Genomic DNA, 14283 nt, shown 5'->3' on the forward strand with positions numbered 1-14283 from the left:
CAAATTTTAAAGTTTGACATTGGTGTCAAATGATCCTCTATATATATATATAGAGAGAGAGAAAAGTATTTGTCATTTTAAATGACATAAAGTTATGTCATTTTAAGAGAGAGATAGACACATAATAAAATTTTTTATTTAAAATTTAAATTTTAAAAAAAATCAACCACTTTCTCTCCCATAATTTTTATTTTTTGTGTCTATCTCTCTCCTAAAATTACATAACTTGTGTCATTTAAAATGACAAACATCAAATATATATATATATATAAAAGTGAAAATCATTTCTATAGCCGCTTTAATGTACAGCAATTGACAGATGTATGGTTATGATTCTTCACATTTAATGCTTTTACATATATATATGAAAAATATTTGATTGTTGCACGTGCAGATGGTACAGAAATGTAAACCCATATATATATATATATATATATATATATATATATATATATGGGTTCGCTTTTTCTACAGTTACTGCAGATAAGTTATCTGCAGTAAGCCAGTACGATGTCGTTTTGGGACGGAAATCATGGTGTTTTTGTAATTTTAATTTATTTTAGGGTTATAATAGTCTTTATATTTATAATATTTTAATATTTCAATACCAAAACGACGTCGTTTTGGGAATAAATACAGATAATTTCTCTGCATTAACTGCGGAAACATTTTTCCCTATATATATATATATATATTTATATAGGTAGGTTATATTTACAAACTACACTATCTTCTTCCGGGAGAACACTAGTTACACTATATTCTCCCGAGAGAAGATAGTGTAATTTGTAAAAATTTGTACAAAAAATTTGTAAGCGGATCTTTTCGTATATATATATATACTCCTATTTTTTTTAGAAATGTTCGTAATTTCGGTATAAAAATAGTGTTACTTAATTTAAATAAAGTAATATTCATATAAATATTGAGTACTCGTAATTGTCTTAAAATAACGGCACAATTATATATTTATGGTATTATATTTGTGGGGCAATTAGTATTACTACAAATGTTACTACCAATCAATTTCACCGTTAGATTGATTATATTGATTCAACGATTATATTTATTTCCACCTTTGTACAGTTATGATTTCTCATATTTATTACTTTATATTTATTTTCACCTTTGTGTGTTTATGATTTTTCATATTTAATGTGAAAATATTAAATATGAGAAATCATAACTCTACAAAGATAAAAATAAATATAACCGTTGGATCAATATAATCAATAAAATTAATTGATAATAACATTAATAATAAAAGTAGTTATTCCTTCCCCTGTTAGCATTAGCGTTGTTAATCATTGGCCCTGCAATCTGATAATTGAACAAAAAACATACGAGCCATCGAGGCCGGAAAAAGACAAAACAAACATTTTCACTTTTCTTTTTGTTGTCGAAAAAAAAAAAAAAAAAAAGGCTTTGCAAGCTCATCGTCCCGCGGAACCAGCAGTAACAATAGTTGATCCCAAAAAAGCAAACTTTAAGGAGGAAGAAAAGAAAAACAGAGTTCTTTTCCGACACCCAGATTACAATTCGAGGTTTTTTATGCTTTTCACATCAAATTAAGGTTTTCCCTTTTAATATATATCTGAATTTTTTCCTATCCTGTTCAAAGTTGAAAATTCTCAAATTAGGTTTTCCCTTATCATATAACTTGAGATTCAAATTTAGTTTTTTTTTATTATTATTATTTGTTAATGCATTTTCTTCCCGGCTGCCAGAAAAATGATAATTGAAGAAATGGGTTACCCTTGAGATTTGTTATGGAATCTCGTATCTAGTTATTTGTTTGAAAGGAAAGTTCTTGTTGTTGAGATTGTGGTAATTGTATAGCTGTGGTGTGAATTTTGGATTGTTGATGTGTTTTTATAGTGATTGTGTCACTTGGAACCTTAACAAGGGATTGTTGTTGTTAATAGGAGTCCCTGAAATGTATAGGCCTGTGGCTGCTTCAGCCACACCACGGGGTGGATTGCCTAATGACAGTGGGGACTCTGTTGTGACTTTAGATCAAGTTCCGCGGTGGATTGATGCTGAGCATTCCTTGGGGTATGACAATGGAGATTCATCATTTTCTAGTTCATACTTCCCTGATCCTTTGACATTCCACTCCGGAACCGACAGCGGGGGCATTGGTTCAGTGTCAAGGTTTCCTGTTGACCATGAAATTAATTCGAGGATATACTTGTGGAGGGGGAACCCTTGGAACCTTGAGGTGGATGCTGTGGTAAATTCAACAAATGAGGTGAGTGATATATATATATTTTTGGTTTAGTATTTTAGTTTAATTTTTCCTTCATAAGTTTATGCAGTTTGATGTAACTTTTCTTTGTTTGGTAATAGAAAAGTCGTAGTTATTATCATCATGTTATTTACTATCCTTTCACTACCATTCGTCTAGTACAAGCAAAACAAGAAAATATGACCATGTGAAGGAACTTATGCTTATTTACGTATATAGTTCTATATCCTTGAAGACAATTGACAGTGAGCACTTTTGATCGCTTAGGAGTGGTTTTCTTAATTCATGATTTGTTTCCATATTTAATTAGAATTAGGACTCCAATATTAGTATAATTGGGGTTAGTGCTTTATATTTTGTATCACATTGAATCAATATAGATTTCCGATTGTTTAATCTTTATTTTCTCTTCTGTCTTCCATATAAAAAATCCTATAATTTCAACAGATAAGGGATCCACCTACTGGGCATTTACATAAATATTTCTTTTTTCCAAATCATTAATTTTTAGAGGCACTTGCTCTCTGTTTGGTTTTTGAATGCAATAAAATTTTAGGTTAACAGTGATTCTGTTGCTGATAAAATAAGATCACATAATATTGAACCCTTATGATAGATTCCTTGCATAAATTTATTGAAATAATGTCATTAAAGCAGGATCTGTATTTTAAATAAACTTGACAAATAACCAACTTTTGTTTTCCCCTTAATCGCAGTTCACTTCTTGCTATCCCGTGTCTACTTATGACCCTGGAAATCGAGTTACATATAAGTGCTCTCAATTCTTGAAAATTATTCTGGACCTCAGACTATTGTGATTACGTAATATAATGATACTATAAAGTATATAGAAGGTTAGAATTGGACCTCCAGTAAATATAATGGAGCTAATAATATCATATTTCCTACCTGGTTTTCATTTCTTGTTAACAGATCTTGGATGAAGCACATAGCAGCCCTGGATTGCATGCTGCAGCTGGACCCGGTCTTGCAGAAGAATGTGCAACTTTGGTATAATTCTTATTAATTGCTTCAGTAAAAATGTAATGTTATGTGCTCAATGTTGGTAACATTCGAGCTTATAAATTGTGATTATTATATTCTTAGTTAAATTTTTGGATTTCTTGTGTATTAAGAGTTTGGTTGGGAGATTGGGTTAAGATGACAACATTGCATTGTTATTCTGGTTCAACAATTCATAAACTGCCATGCCACAGAAGCAGCTTTCTGGAAATGAAATATGAATATTGATAATATAATTGATATCATATATCTTTATTCTTGACAGGGTGGATGTCGAACAGGGATGGCTAAAGCTACCAGTGCCTATGATCTTCCTGCAAGGTTTTTATATTGACCTCCTTTCTTTCACTTTTTCAAAGTCAAAAGTAATTATATCCACTTACGGTATTGGAAGACCAATGCCACTATGCAATCATAGTTTACTTTTTTGCTTCCTGTCTGGGAGAAAAGACACACTGAGAATGTCTTTAAGTCAGTGCTGTTGCATTGATGCAAAGGTAAATTCTCATGCTGTCTTTGATCTCTTTGAATTGTGGTTGTATTGGCATGGGATTTTTATAATGGCACGTGCCTTAGTGGATGTATGTTTATAAATGTTAAACATCATGTTTTTTGTTTTCCAGTGTTTTGGTCTGAAATCAGTTATTCATATGTCATGGCTGCACAAATTATGTTAATTTTTCCTCCTTCCCCTTTTATACTGACCTATATTTCTTCCTCATTGCATTCAACTCTCATGGCTAGAAGTTAGATTCCTAGTATATGATATTTTATTCCTTTAATAAATTTCTGGCAGGAAAGTTATCCATACTGTTGGCCCAAAGTATGCTGTGAAGTACCACACTGCTGCAGAGAATGCTTTAAGTCATTGCTATCGCTCTTGCCTGGAGCTTCTAATCGATCATGGGCTTCGAAGGTTTTTGTTTTAAATGTTATATCATTCTTTTCTTGCAACAGTTATTGTTATACTCCCATGTTACTTCAAAGATCTAAATCTTGCTTTTTGTTTGGCATATATTGATGCAGCATTGCTATGGGCTGCATTTATACTGAGGCAAAGAACTATCCACGTGAACCAGCTGCACATGTAGCTATAAGTGAGTTTTTTACCTTATAATTTTACTGTTTCTATATTGATTATTGTGGTACTTATTCTGACCTGATAAATTAAATTACCCTGCTTTTGGAGATATATTACTTCATTGCTGTTCCATCAATACAGAAAATTGCAGCCATAAATGCTAAAAGACATAAAAATAATATGCTGACTTTATTTTAAATTGAGAGAAAGGAAATCAATCAATTGCGAAAGGGAGGGTGGGCAAAAAGGGCAGAGGGAGAAGATAGAATGAAAAAGCACGCTCTCACTTCTTCAGTTGTCATTTGCTGTTTGCTTAATTTAATTTTCCATCTTACTAAGTGGTGTTTAAATTAACAATCAAGGGGGTGACTAGGTGCAGCATAAGTAGGAAAGTAGATGCATGTTTAGTTGCATCTTTTTGTGCATAATTCTACCAATTTATACAGTTTCCAAAACCCTCAGGGTATTTAATTATGCCCATGCTGAATGCATCTAGCATATAGTGTTTGATTTTCTATGTTGTTGAGGACTGTTTTCTGATGCCTGATGGATAAGATATTATTATCAGGCTTCTACATCTTGTATCCTTTTAAATTTTCTTATGTCTTTTTATTCAGGAACTGTGCGACGGTTTCTTGAGAAGCAGAAAGACAACATCACAGCTGTTGTCTTTTGCACTACCAGCACAACTGATACTGAGATATATAAAAGGTAATTTGTTTCCCTGTTGTTGATAACTTGATATCAGCAATGTTTTAATTGACATGAACTTCCCAAAAATTATGCAAGTTTGTTTTATTAGCTTTTCTATTTTGGACTTTGTATTACTTATTCATTCTTATCTCTTATATTATTTCCATGTAGGTTACTTCCACTTTACTTTCCTCGGGATAAACATGAGGAGGAGGTGGCTATGTCAAAGCTTCCTGCAGATGTTGGGGATGAGAATGGTGAGACCGTCATAGATGAGCGTAAAATCAGAATAAAGCCTTTGCCTAAAAAAAATGTTCCAAAACCTCCTAATGTTCCAGCTGATCCTGTTGATCTTCCTGTTAGTGATGTCGGCTTGGTTCGTAGGTCGGTTTTAGTTAGAGTTTTTTTGCCTATATGACTATCTATATTTCTTTCTTGGTTGCTCAGTGTGTTCCACTACAGACAAATACTTGAATGGGCACTACCAATCCGAACATAGATGAATAGTGAATTTCACAGGATCTGAGAATATAATCTAGACTAAAACCCTATTTTTGTCTTTGACATTTGCTTTAATTCCCACTTTAGTCCCTGTCATTTCATTTTTCTCACGTTTTTTTGAATACTCATCTTTCTCACTTTAGTCCTTGACTATTATGAACTCACTCTAATTTAGTCCCTCTATCAATACACTAATTATCTAGTCACCATTAGAAATGACATGACACCTTTAGTTATTGACATGACAATTTGACAGAATATTACTGGATAAATACATCTAAAACCACATCGTTACAATCTTCACTTGCCATTTGAAACATAGGATGAATTTTTTGCTTTTTCAAATTGCAAGTGATGAATGAAATGATGTCTTTTTAGATGTATTCATGACAGTCATTTTCTATCAAACCACCACGTTTGCTGATACTGATGTACCATCATCTCTAACAGTGATAAGTTAGCATATTTGTTTATTAGATAACAGGTAGATATATAGATGGATTAAATTAAAGTGAATTCATAAATGTTAGGGACTAAAGTGAGAATGAAAGAAATTATTGTGGACCAAAATAGGTTTTAGTCTATAATCTAAAATTTGCAGTTACAACTTTACAATCCTACTATGCGTCATCTTGTTGGTGACTTTACTTCTCCGAATACCATTGGATCACCTTATTGGATGTACTTTCGATCAGAGCAGAAAACTATTGTTCTTTTGAGCAAATTATGCAGCATTATCAGGGACCAAGAGTTTTCTTGTTTTTTGAATGCCCCTCCTGTAACACCCTCAAATTAGGGATGTTACACCTCCAGTAGTCCTAAAAAATAGCCCAAAGTTACTTTTCTGTTTTGCCAAACGTTTTGCAGCATAACCAAGCAAGCACTTAGAAATCACTCTCCTTGTGGTTTTATGTTTGTATGCCACCGTATTAGTTAACATTATTTCTATGTTCTTGAAGTTTTTTCAATGTATTTGATTAAACAAATATTGTCCATTTTTGAATTTTTACTTGTGGAATTTTCCTGATTAGTGTGGTTTTTGTAGGACTTCATCATTTTTAGATTCATTTCTGGATCCTGCCTTCATGTCTTTGATTAAAGACCCTGATGAAAGACGTCAGGAACAGTGGGAGAAAACTGTTCAAGCACAAAGAGGCTGGAATTTTGCTAAATTGCTTGGATTGGGTAACCTAGGTGGACCTCCACTGTCTGCTGCTGAAGAATATTCTCTGCACTCTAGATTTCTTTCTAAAGCGAATTCCTTAAATCTGTCTGAAATTGCAGAGATGAAAATTGTGTAAGGGTCCATAATTACTCAGATCCAAAATTACTCGGGGAGATTTATGTATTTTATTGTTTGGATAAATAGAACTAGAGGAAAAATGTGTGACAAACCAGTCTACACATGCATATATTTACATTATCTATACATCTAATTCTTTATGAGATTTCAATCATAGATAATCAAATAATCAAGTTTTATGCTCTTTAAAATTTTCTGTTCTTAACCAATCAATGTGAATGTTTCATGCATGTTTTCAGATTGATATTTACATTTAGTTTCAGAGGTATTTGTGCTTTTCAGCTATCGAGGAGGGGTGGACAGTGAGGGTCGTCCTGTCATGGTTGTTGTGGGGGCTCACTTTTTGCTCAGATGTCTTGATCTGGAACGATTTGTGCTTTATGTGGTGAAGGTGATTCAGTTGTACCCTTTAGCTTTCATTGACTAGCATAAGTTTGGCTATTGTAAATTTTCATCTTTTGGATGTTGGGAATGCATACTTCTCTTAAAACTCATTTTTTACCATAAGTTTTAATCTTTATCATTTTCCCCCTTACCCTGCTTACTTTTCAAATATATTGAAAATCATCTTTGTGTTAAATTTTAGGAGTTCGAGCCTATAATACAGAAGCCTTATACTATTGTCTACTTCCACTCTGCTGCATCTCTGCAGATGTAAGTGTTAAATAATGGAATTCTAGGATTTACAGTTTGGTCTATTCTTTTATGTTATAGAGGCATGAAACATGCCAACGGTTGTCTTTGAAAAATATTTGAATGTGTGAGAGGAATGGGCTAACTGTAGAACTTAATTGGTGAAATAGTATAACTTTGTCAATTATTTGATTATTTAAAATAAATAAACACATTCTTTCATTGCTAAAATTCATGTAATTCACTTTTATTCAATTAGAATAAGGGAACTGGAAATTCAAATCGGCTGGACATATTTGTGTGAGCTTGTATTCATCTCTGGAGTGTTTTATCTAATTGCCAAACATGTCACATTCTATCTGTAGTATTTTTTTATAGTTGCTGGAATCATTTGCTTGATCATTGGCCTAGTTCATGTGTTGCATGAAATCTTGAAATTACTGAACTATATCTAGTTATGCCCCTTTGTTGAGTTTGGTTCTGTCATTCTTTTTCTGCCTGTTTAACACTACTAAAACTCAGTACATAGCCCCATATTTAAATCAGGCAACCCTTTGTTTTGATGCAATGTGGCTTTGCTATATGCTCCTTTCTCAAGGATAATTCTTCTATTCAATTTAAATTCATTATTGTGCTTATGGCAGATTTGCCTGTTTAAGTGGTAGTGTTCTGTGAAGCAAAACATAAAGTGGGGCAAGGTGACAGTTTTTGACTAAATTGCTTTATAATTAATTGAAGACATGCCACTTGGGTGAAGCATACTTAAACGAAAGATATACATAGGAAGACATTTAGAATATTTTACATAAGCAGGTTGCGTGAAACTGTTTTTATTTATATGAGTAACTCCTATCATTGGTTGTTCCATATTTGTGTGCAATGCTCAGTAATGGTTTCTTAATGATTTCCTTTCACATTTTCCCCCCACCCTGTTTTTGTATAAATAGGCAACCTGACCTAGGTTGGATGAGAAGATTGCAACAAATACTTGGACGGAAGCACCAGCGCAACCTACATGTATGCATTATTTCTGTTTTCCTAATTTATTACTGTTACAACTTTATAGTCTTTGTTCTTATCTCTCAATCTGATATGTGCAGGCGATATATGTCCTTCACCCAACTTTTGGTCTAAAATTGACAGTATTTGCGCTTCAGTTTCTTGTGGACAATGTGGTACGTTAGGAATCAGATTTTATTAGTGAACTTAAACCTATTTTAGGACATTTTTTGTGTGTTATTGTCATTCATGGTTGACTTTTAGGTTTGGAAGAAAGTGGTATATGTTGATAGACTACTGCAGCTCTTCAGATATGTACCTCGCGAGCAGTTGACCATCCCAGATTTTGTGTTTCAGTTGAGTCTTTATGTTCTCATTTGTTCTTGTTCATAATGTTGCTATTACTGTTGTCTTGTAACTGTAGTTTATCTCTAATTCGTCTTGTGTTTATGTTCTCATTTGTTCTTGTTCATAATGTTGCTGTTACTGTTGTCTTGTAACTGTAGTTTATCTCTAATTCGTCTTGTCCTTTTGTTCTCGTAGGCATGACTTAGAAGTGAATGGAGGAAAGGGTCTTATTGTGGATCCCAGAACAAAGTATGTTTATCACAGACCATGAGCGTGTCATATGCAGTTCTATAATCGGTTGATAAAAGAGAATCACTTGCTGTAGTTTCTTCATTGCTGGGCTTGCCCATTATTCTCACTGGTAAGTGGAAGAGGGTCTATATCTGTTTGTGTATGGAAGAATTCTTTTTTCTTTTTGAATTTTTTGAAGCTTTGATAAGTTTCTACGTAAAAGAGGGCAAACCTAGAGCAGTAGTAAAATTGTTCCTTTGTGACTGAAAAGTCATGAGTTTGAATATAGGAAATAACCTCTTTGCAAATATGCAAGGGCAAGGTTGTGTACAAGGATTGTCTTCACCCTACTGTCGCTAATCGGGGTTTGATGGGAAGTGAGTGATAAGTTTCTCTGTAAGTAAAATAATATTGTATTTTTTTTTCCTCTGTAATCTCCTGAGTGAGTGCTGAATAAAATTCAAGGTGATTTTAATCTCTCTTTAGGCTGGCTTCTTGGCTTTGTGAAAGTGTCTAAATTCAAGGGAGCTGATTTGAATAAAATCAGGCTTTGAAGATATTCAATTTTCGCACTCCATTCTTAATTTATGCCACTAATTGTTTGATTATCACATAGCTTTAACATTTCAATGTAGTTTTGTGCTAGCTTTAACATTTCTATGCTATTTTTTTCATGCATGAATTTATCAGGCATGTATTGCATATTGGTTCACCATAAACTTAAATCATATGTACTCGAGCAGAATGTTTATGATCACCAAAGAAATTACTACAAAGGAGACATTAAATTATGCATAATTGTTGTACTTGTAATCAGCAGACAGCACCATTACTTATGCTAATGCGATATTGCATACAAGAAAGGAAGTATGTGGATCAATTTGTTCTAGCTTAATCATTAATTTCGAGTAGAGGTGTCAAAATCGGTTAAAGCCTGCGGGTCAGCCCAAAAAATATTATATTTGGCTCTAACCCATTCGGGCTTTTTTTGTGGTAGGACCTGTTTTAGCCTTAACCCTCAAAGCCCTATAATTTAGTGGGCTGGGTTAGGGCTAACCCGCAGGCCAAACTTTTTTTTTAATCAAAATTTTAATTATTAAAAAAACTAAAAATTATAAAAATTTGAATTATTTATAAATACAAGTAAAAATTGTAGTGAATTTGATGGAGAATATAAGAGAAAGTAAAATATGAAAGAAAGAAAAATGAAGTGTAAAAAATAAATAAAAGAAAGAATAAAATAAGTATGAGCAAGAGTTTGTATAAGGACCTATCCTAGATGCATTTTTAAACATGGAAGTCATGAAAAAATAACACGTTATGAATCATGTGAAAGGTCATTCATAATTCATGTGAAAGGTCATCCATAATTTATGTGAAAGGTCATCCATAATATTTTACAATACCCCTTTGGATGTATTCTACAATTCAACACACTATTAGTGTGATGATTATAGAATATATCAAAAGTCATGAAAAACAAAAGAGTCACGTGTTATGAACCATGTGAAGTTCATTCATAATATTTTACAACAAAAATTAATTTTTCAGTAGTGATATATTTTAACAGAGATTTTTATCTGCACATCAATAAAAATAAAATTTTCTATTGACATCTAAGCATGTTATACATCCAAGTTTGTATTGAAACATATTCTATACAATGCACTTTAGTAATTTTGTGGATAATAATAATTTTTTTTTTTTTTTGTAATGGTAGTAGTTAAAGAAAATCAATTATTTTTCTTTCAAATATATAACATACTAAGAGCAGTTATTCAATACTGGTATTAAGATAATTTTTCCAACATTACTTTTAGTTTTCCACTATCATTGTTGTATTTACTCTTGGTAAGAAAATCTTTATTTGATGGCATCATTTAATAATGAATTTAGTAAAAGTAGTAACTAAATTTTAACTTATATTAAAATTTTGTTTACATTTTTACTTGTATATTTATGTACAAATCTTATTTTATTAAAAATTTAAATTATAAAAAATTTATAATTTGTATAAAATACGCTAAGAAAGTGTTAAAAATTTATTTGTTAAAAATATTTTTTAATGTATAAAATATGATAAAAAAATTATGAAATTATAATTTTAGATGGCCCACAAGCTGGCCTTAACCAATAGTGCTTTTGGCACATGCGGGTCTTGATTATTAAGGTTTATTTGGCCCTACGAGCTTTTTGGCCCTAATCCACACGGACTAGGGCCAAATGAAATGGGCTGGCTCATTTTAACAGCTCTAATTTTGAATTTGAGTCCCTAAAAATATGCAGTGTTAAAATTTACTAGAAAGAGCTTTATCATCGTGGTTCTACCAAACTCAAATTGGATTAATTGACTAAATGAAAAAAAAAAAGTGTATAGAAGTATAGGACAAGAGTGTTTTTGTTGTGTTCATGGTTCCAAGGTTCTTTGTTGTGTTCTGACTATGATTCATGGTTCCAAGGTTCTTTCTTATCATGGCAGTCCACAGGGGAAACAGTACTCTAAATATGTGGTGTTGGCTAATGCCTAATCCAAGAATTTAACATTGTACTTTTTAAAAAATGGCAGAGCAGAAACAAAAAAGCTTTTTAAAAAATGGCAGAGCAGAAACAAAAAAGCTATACAATTAATTTTAAAAGGTTATTCTTTTATAGAGCATTTACCGGGCATCATAGGGATGCACATTGTTCTGACAATTTTGGAATAAAAAACTTTTCATAGACAAAACAATTTTTTTTAAAAAAATATTTCAATCCGTTGATTGATTTGTAACTAGTCCGATTCGAATTATGATTGTAGACTCATACAAACATCACATACTCGTCAAGTGTCTTTCGAATTGAATAATAAATCCTTTACACTAAAATAACTATTAACAAAACATGTTATTTTGTTATCAAGAGTAATTATTCTATTGAAGTTTTTTATATTCAATTCTAATGAAATAACTACATTTTATAATATGATTTTAGTTTCTTTATTGTAATTAGTATTCTTGGAAAAATTATTTGAAGAGTAATTTAAAATTAAATAAATAAGACAACAAAATTTAAGGAAGAATTCATATCTGGCAGGGGGCATGGCTAGCTCCCATAGTGTGACGGGCAGTGTGTACAAGGCCCGGGAACGAATTTATCGCCGTATGACTGACCGGCAATGATTGTTTTAATTTCGAATTTGAAAATTTACAAATAGAAAATAAAATGAGTAGTCTATAATTAAAAAAAAGTAAAAGTAAAAATAAAATAAAATAACGAGTTCAAGGTTTGGAATAGTTGTTTGACATTACTCGGAAACGAGTTTCAACATTAGAAATTTGAAGTGAGCAAAGAAGATTCAATGGTTGAAATCTAAATGCTCAATTTATTGAGCAAAAGCTTATCTCCGAGGCATTGAAATCAGTTGAATATCTTCTTCCCTCCGTGTTGTTTATTTAATTATTTATTTTGGTCCATCCGTCTATGTTATGTACAGCAATTAATTTGGACTAGGGCAGAACAGGAAAGGAAAAGATATCAAAGTGCATCCAAATTATGGATCAATGTTTGCAAGTTAAAATATAATCATTCAACACGTAGATGACAGAAATCGTTATTTTAGAATGCCAACGTAAATCAACAAATATGCCAAGATATTTAATTTTACACATTCCATTCCATACATGAGGGCAGGAGAATATTGGTAGATTCATAGAAAACTAATAAATTGTTTTTTTAAAATAAAAGTTTAGATTGAGATAAGACTGCCCATGTGGGAAGAACAAAATTTTGATGCATCAGATGCGGTACATCTTTTTTTTAAAAGAAGAAATTTTTTCAATGTGACGAGAATTTTTTTTTAAAAAAAGTGGTGAAATTTTTTTTAAATGTGGAAAAAAAAATGTATGCAGTTAAATACATCTAATGCACCGAAATTTTGTTCGTGTGGGAACACCATTCACTTCAATTTAAGATTAAAAGGAATGTGACAACCCTAATGTCGACATCAATGATTGATATCTTGGACTGAATATGGGACGCAGTGACTGCCAATCCACGCTCTGAAGAGCAACTACAGCAAACAAACTGTTTAGGATTAGAGGCATGTTACCCTTATAAAAAGCCCTTCTCTGACAGCATGGTTCTGCAAAAGAAAATCAGCTTGAGTTTATTCACATACTTGTTTAGGTGCTTAAATAGACTTTGGCTGCTACTTGTTAATGGCAAAGTTGGCAATCTCAATCTCGTTCTTGTCCTTGATACTGTTAGCACTAGCAAATTGTTCAAATGCTGGTGGAATTGCTATCTACTGGGGGCAGAATGGTAATGAAGGCACACTAGCAGAGGCTTGTTCCACTGGGAACTATGAGTTTGTTATCTTGGCCTTTCTACCAACATTTGGCAATGGCCAAACTCCAATGATAAATCTAGCTGGGCATTGTGATCCCTACAGTAAGGGGTGCATTGGGTTAAGCACTGACATAAAATCATGCCAAGCCAAAGGCATCAAGGTATTGCTGTCTTTGGGAGGAGGTGCCGGTAGCTACTCACTTGCATCCCCACAGGATGCAAGGCAAGTAGCAACTTACCTTTGGAATAACTTCTTGGGGGGACAATCTTCTTCTAGGCCACTTGGGCCTGCTGTTCTTGATGGCATTGACTTTGACATTGAAGGAGGCTCAAACTTATATTGGGATGACCTTGCCAGGTACCTCAAAGGATATAGCAAGGAAGGCAAAAATGTGTACTTGACAGCAGCTCCTCAATGCCCATTTCCTGATGCTTGGATAGGAAATGCCCTCAAGACAGGTCTTTTTGATTGTGTTTGGGTCCAATTCTACAACAACCCTCCTTGCCAATACAGTCCAACTGCATTTAACAATCTTGAAGATGCATGGAAACAGTGGACATCAGATATTCCAGCCAAAAAGATCTTCTTGGGGTTACCAGCTTCACCTGAGGCTGCAGGCAGTGGATTCATATCTGCATCTGATCTTACTTCCAAAGTGCTTCCAGCAATTAAGGGTTCTTCCAAATATGGAGGCGTTATGCTGTGGTCCAGATACTATGATGGTCAGAGTGGATACAGTTCCTCCATCAAGAGCCATGTCTAATATCTATACTTAGTATTGTATATTGGTGTATGTAATATATATAATATATAATATACATTCTTGTACTTTCGTTTCTCCTCTCAACTATATTACCTGTATGCACTGTAAACATGTTTTCCTTACACGGCATATA

At 32.8% G+C, this 14283-nt stretch overlaps 2 protein-coding genes across 4 annotated transcripts; both read left to right on the forward strand.

The window, feature by feature from the left end:
• The first annotated feature begins 1430 nt into the window (after window positions 1–1430).
• LOC133312491 (uncharacterized) lies at window positions 1431–9578 on the forward strand. 3 transcript variants are annotated; one of them, XM_061513693.1, is made up of 15 exons: window positions 1431–1544; window positions 1926–2251; window positions 3182–3259; window positions 3537–3592; window positions 4068–4187; window positions 4298–4368; window positions 4970–5063; window positions 5217–5429; window positions 6592–6843; window positions 7132–7240; window positions 7436–7503; window positions 8430–8499; window positions 8583–8657; window positions 8746–8837; window positions 9025–9578. In XM_061513693.1, the coding sequence occupies exons 2-15, from the start codon at window positions 1937–1939 to the stop codon at window positions 9098–9100; spliced, it is 1689 nt and encodes a 562-aa protein (XP_061369677.1). In that variant the 5' UTR covers window positions 1431–1544; window positions 1926–1936; the 3' UTR covers window positions 9101–9578. The 3 variants fall into 3 exon arrangements, with proteins under 3 accessions (XP_061369677.1, XP_061369676.1, XP_061369678.1); XM_061513692.1 differs by having other exon boundaries at window positions 1438–1573; XM_061513694.1 differs by having other exon boundaries at window positions 1438–1573; window positions 6592–6740; window positions 7113–7240.
• Window positions 9579–13203: 3625 nt separating this feature from the next.
• Window positions 13204–14150, forward strand: LOC133312522 (hevamine-A-like). The gene has a single exon (XM_061513737.1). The coding sequence runs from the start codon at window positions 13257–13259 to the stop codon at window positions 14148–14150; it is 894 nt and encodes a 297-aa protein (XP_061369721.1). The 5' UTR covers window positions 13204–13256.
• Window positions 14151–14283: the final 133 nt, after the last annotated feature.

The sequence above is a fragment of the Gastrolobium bilobum genome, unplaced genomic scaffold (assembly GCF_033153095.1).
Source record: "Gastrolobium bilobum isolate Gb01-03AN ecotype WA unplaced genomic scaffold, APGP_CSIRO_Gbil_v1 utg5873, whole genome shotgun sequence".
Lineage (NCBI taxonomy): Eukaryota > Viridiplantae > Streptophyta > Magnoliopsida > Fabales > Fabaceae > Gastrolobium > Gastrolobium bilobum.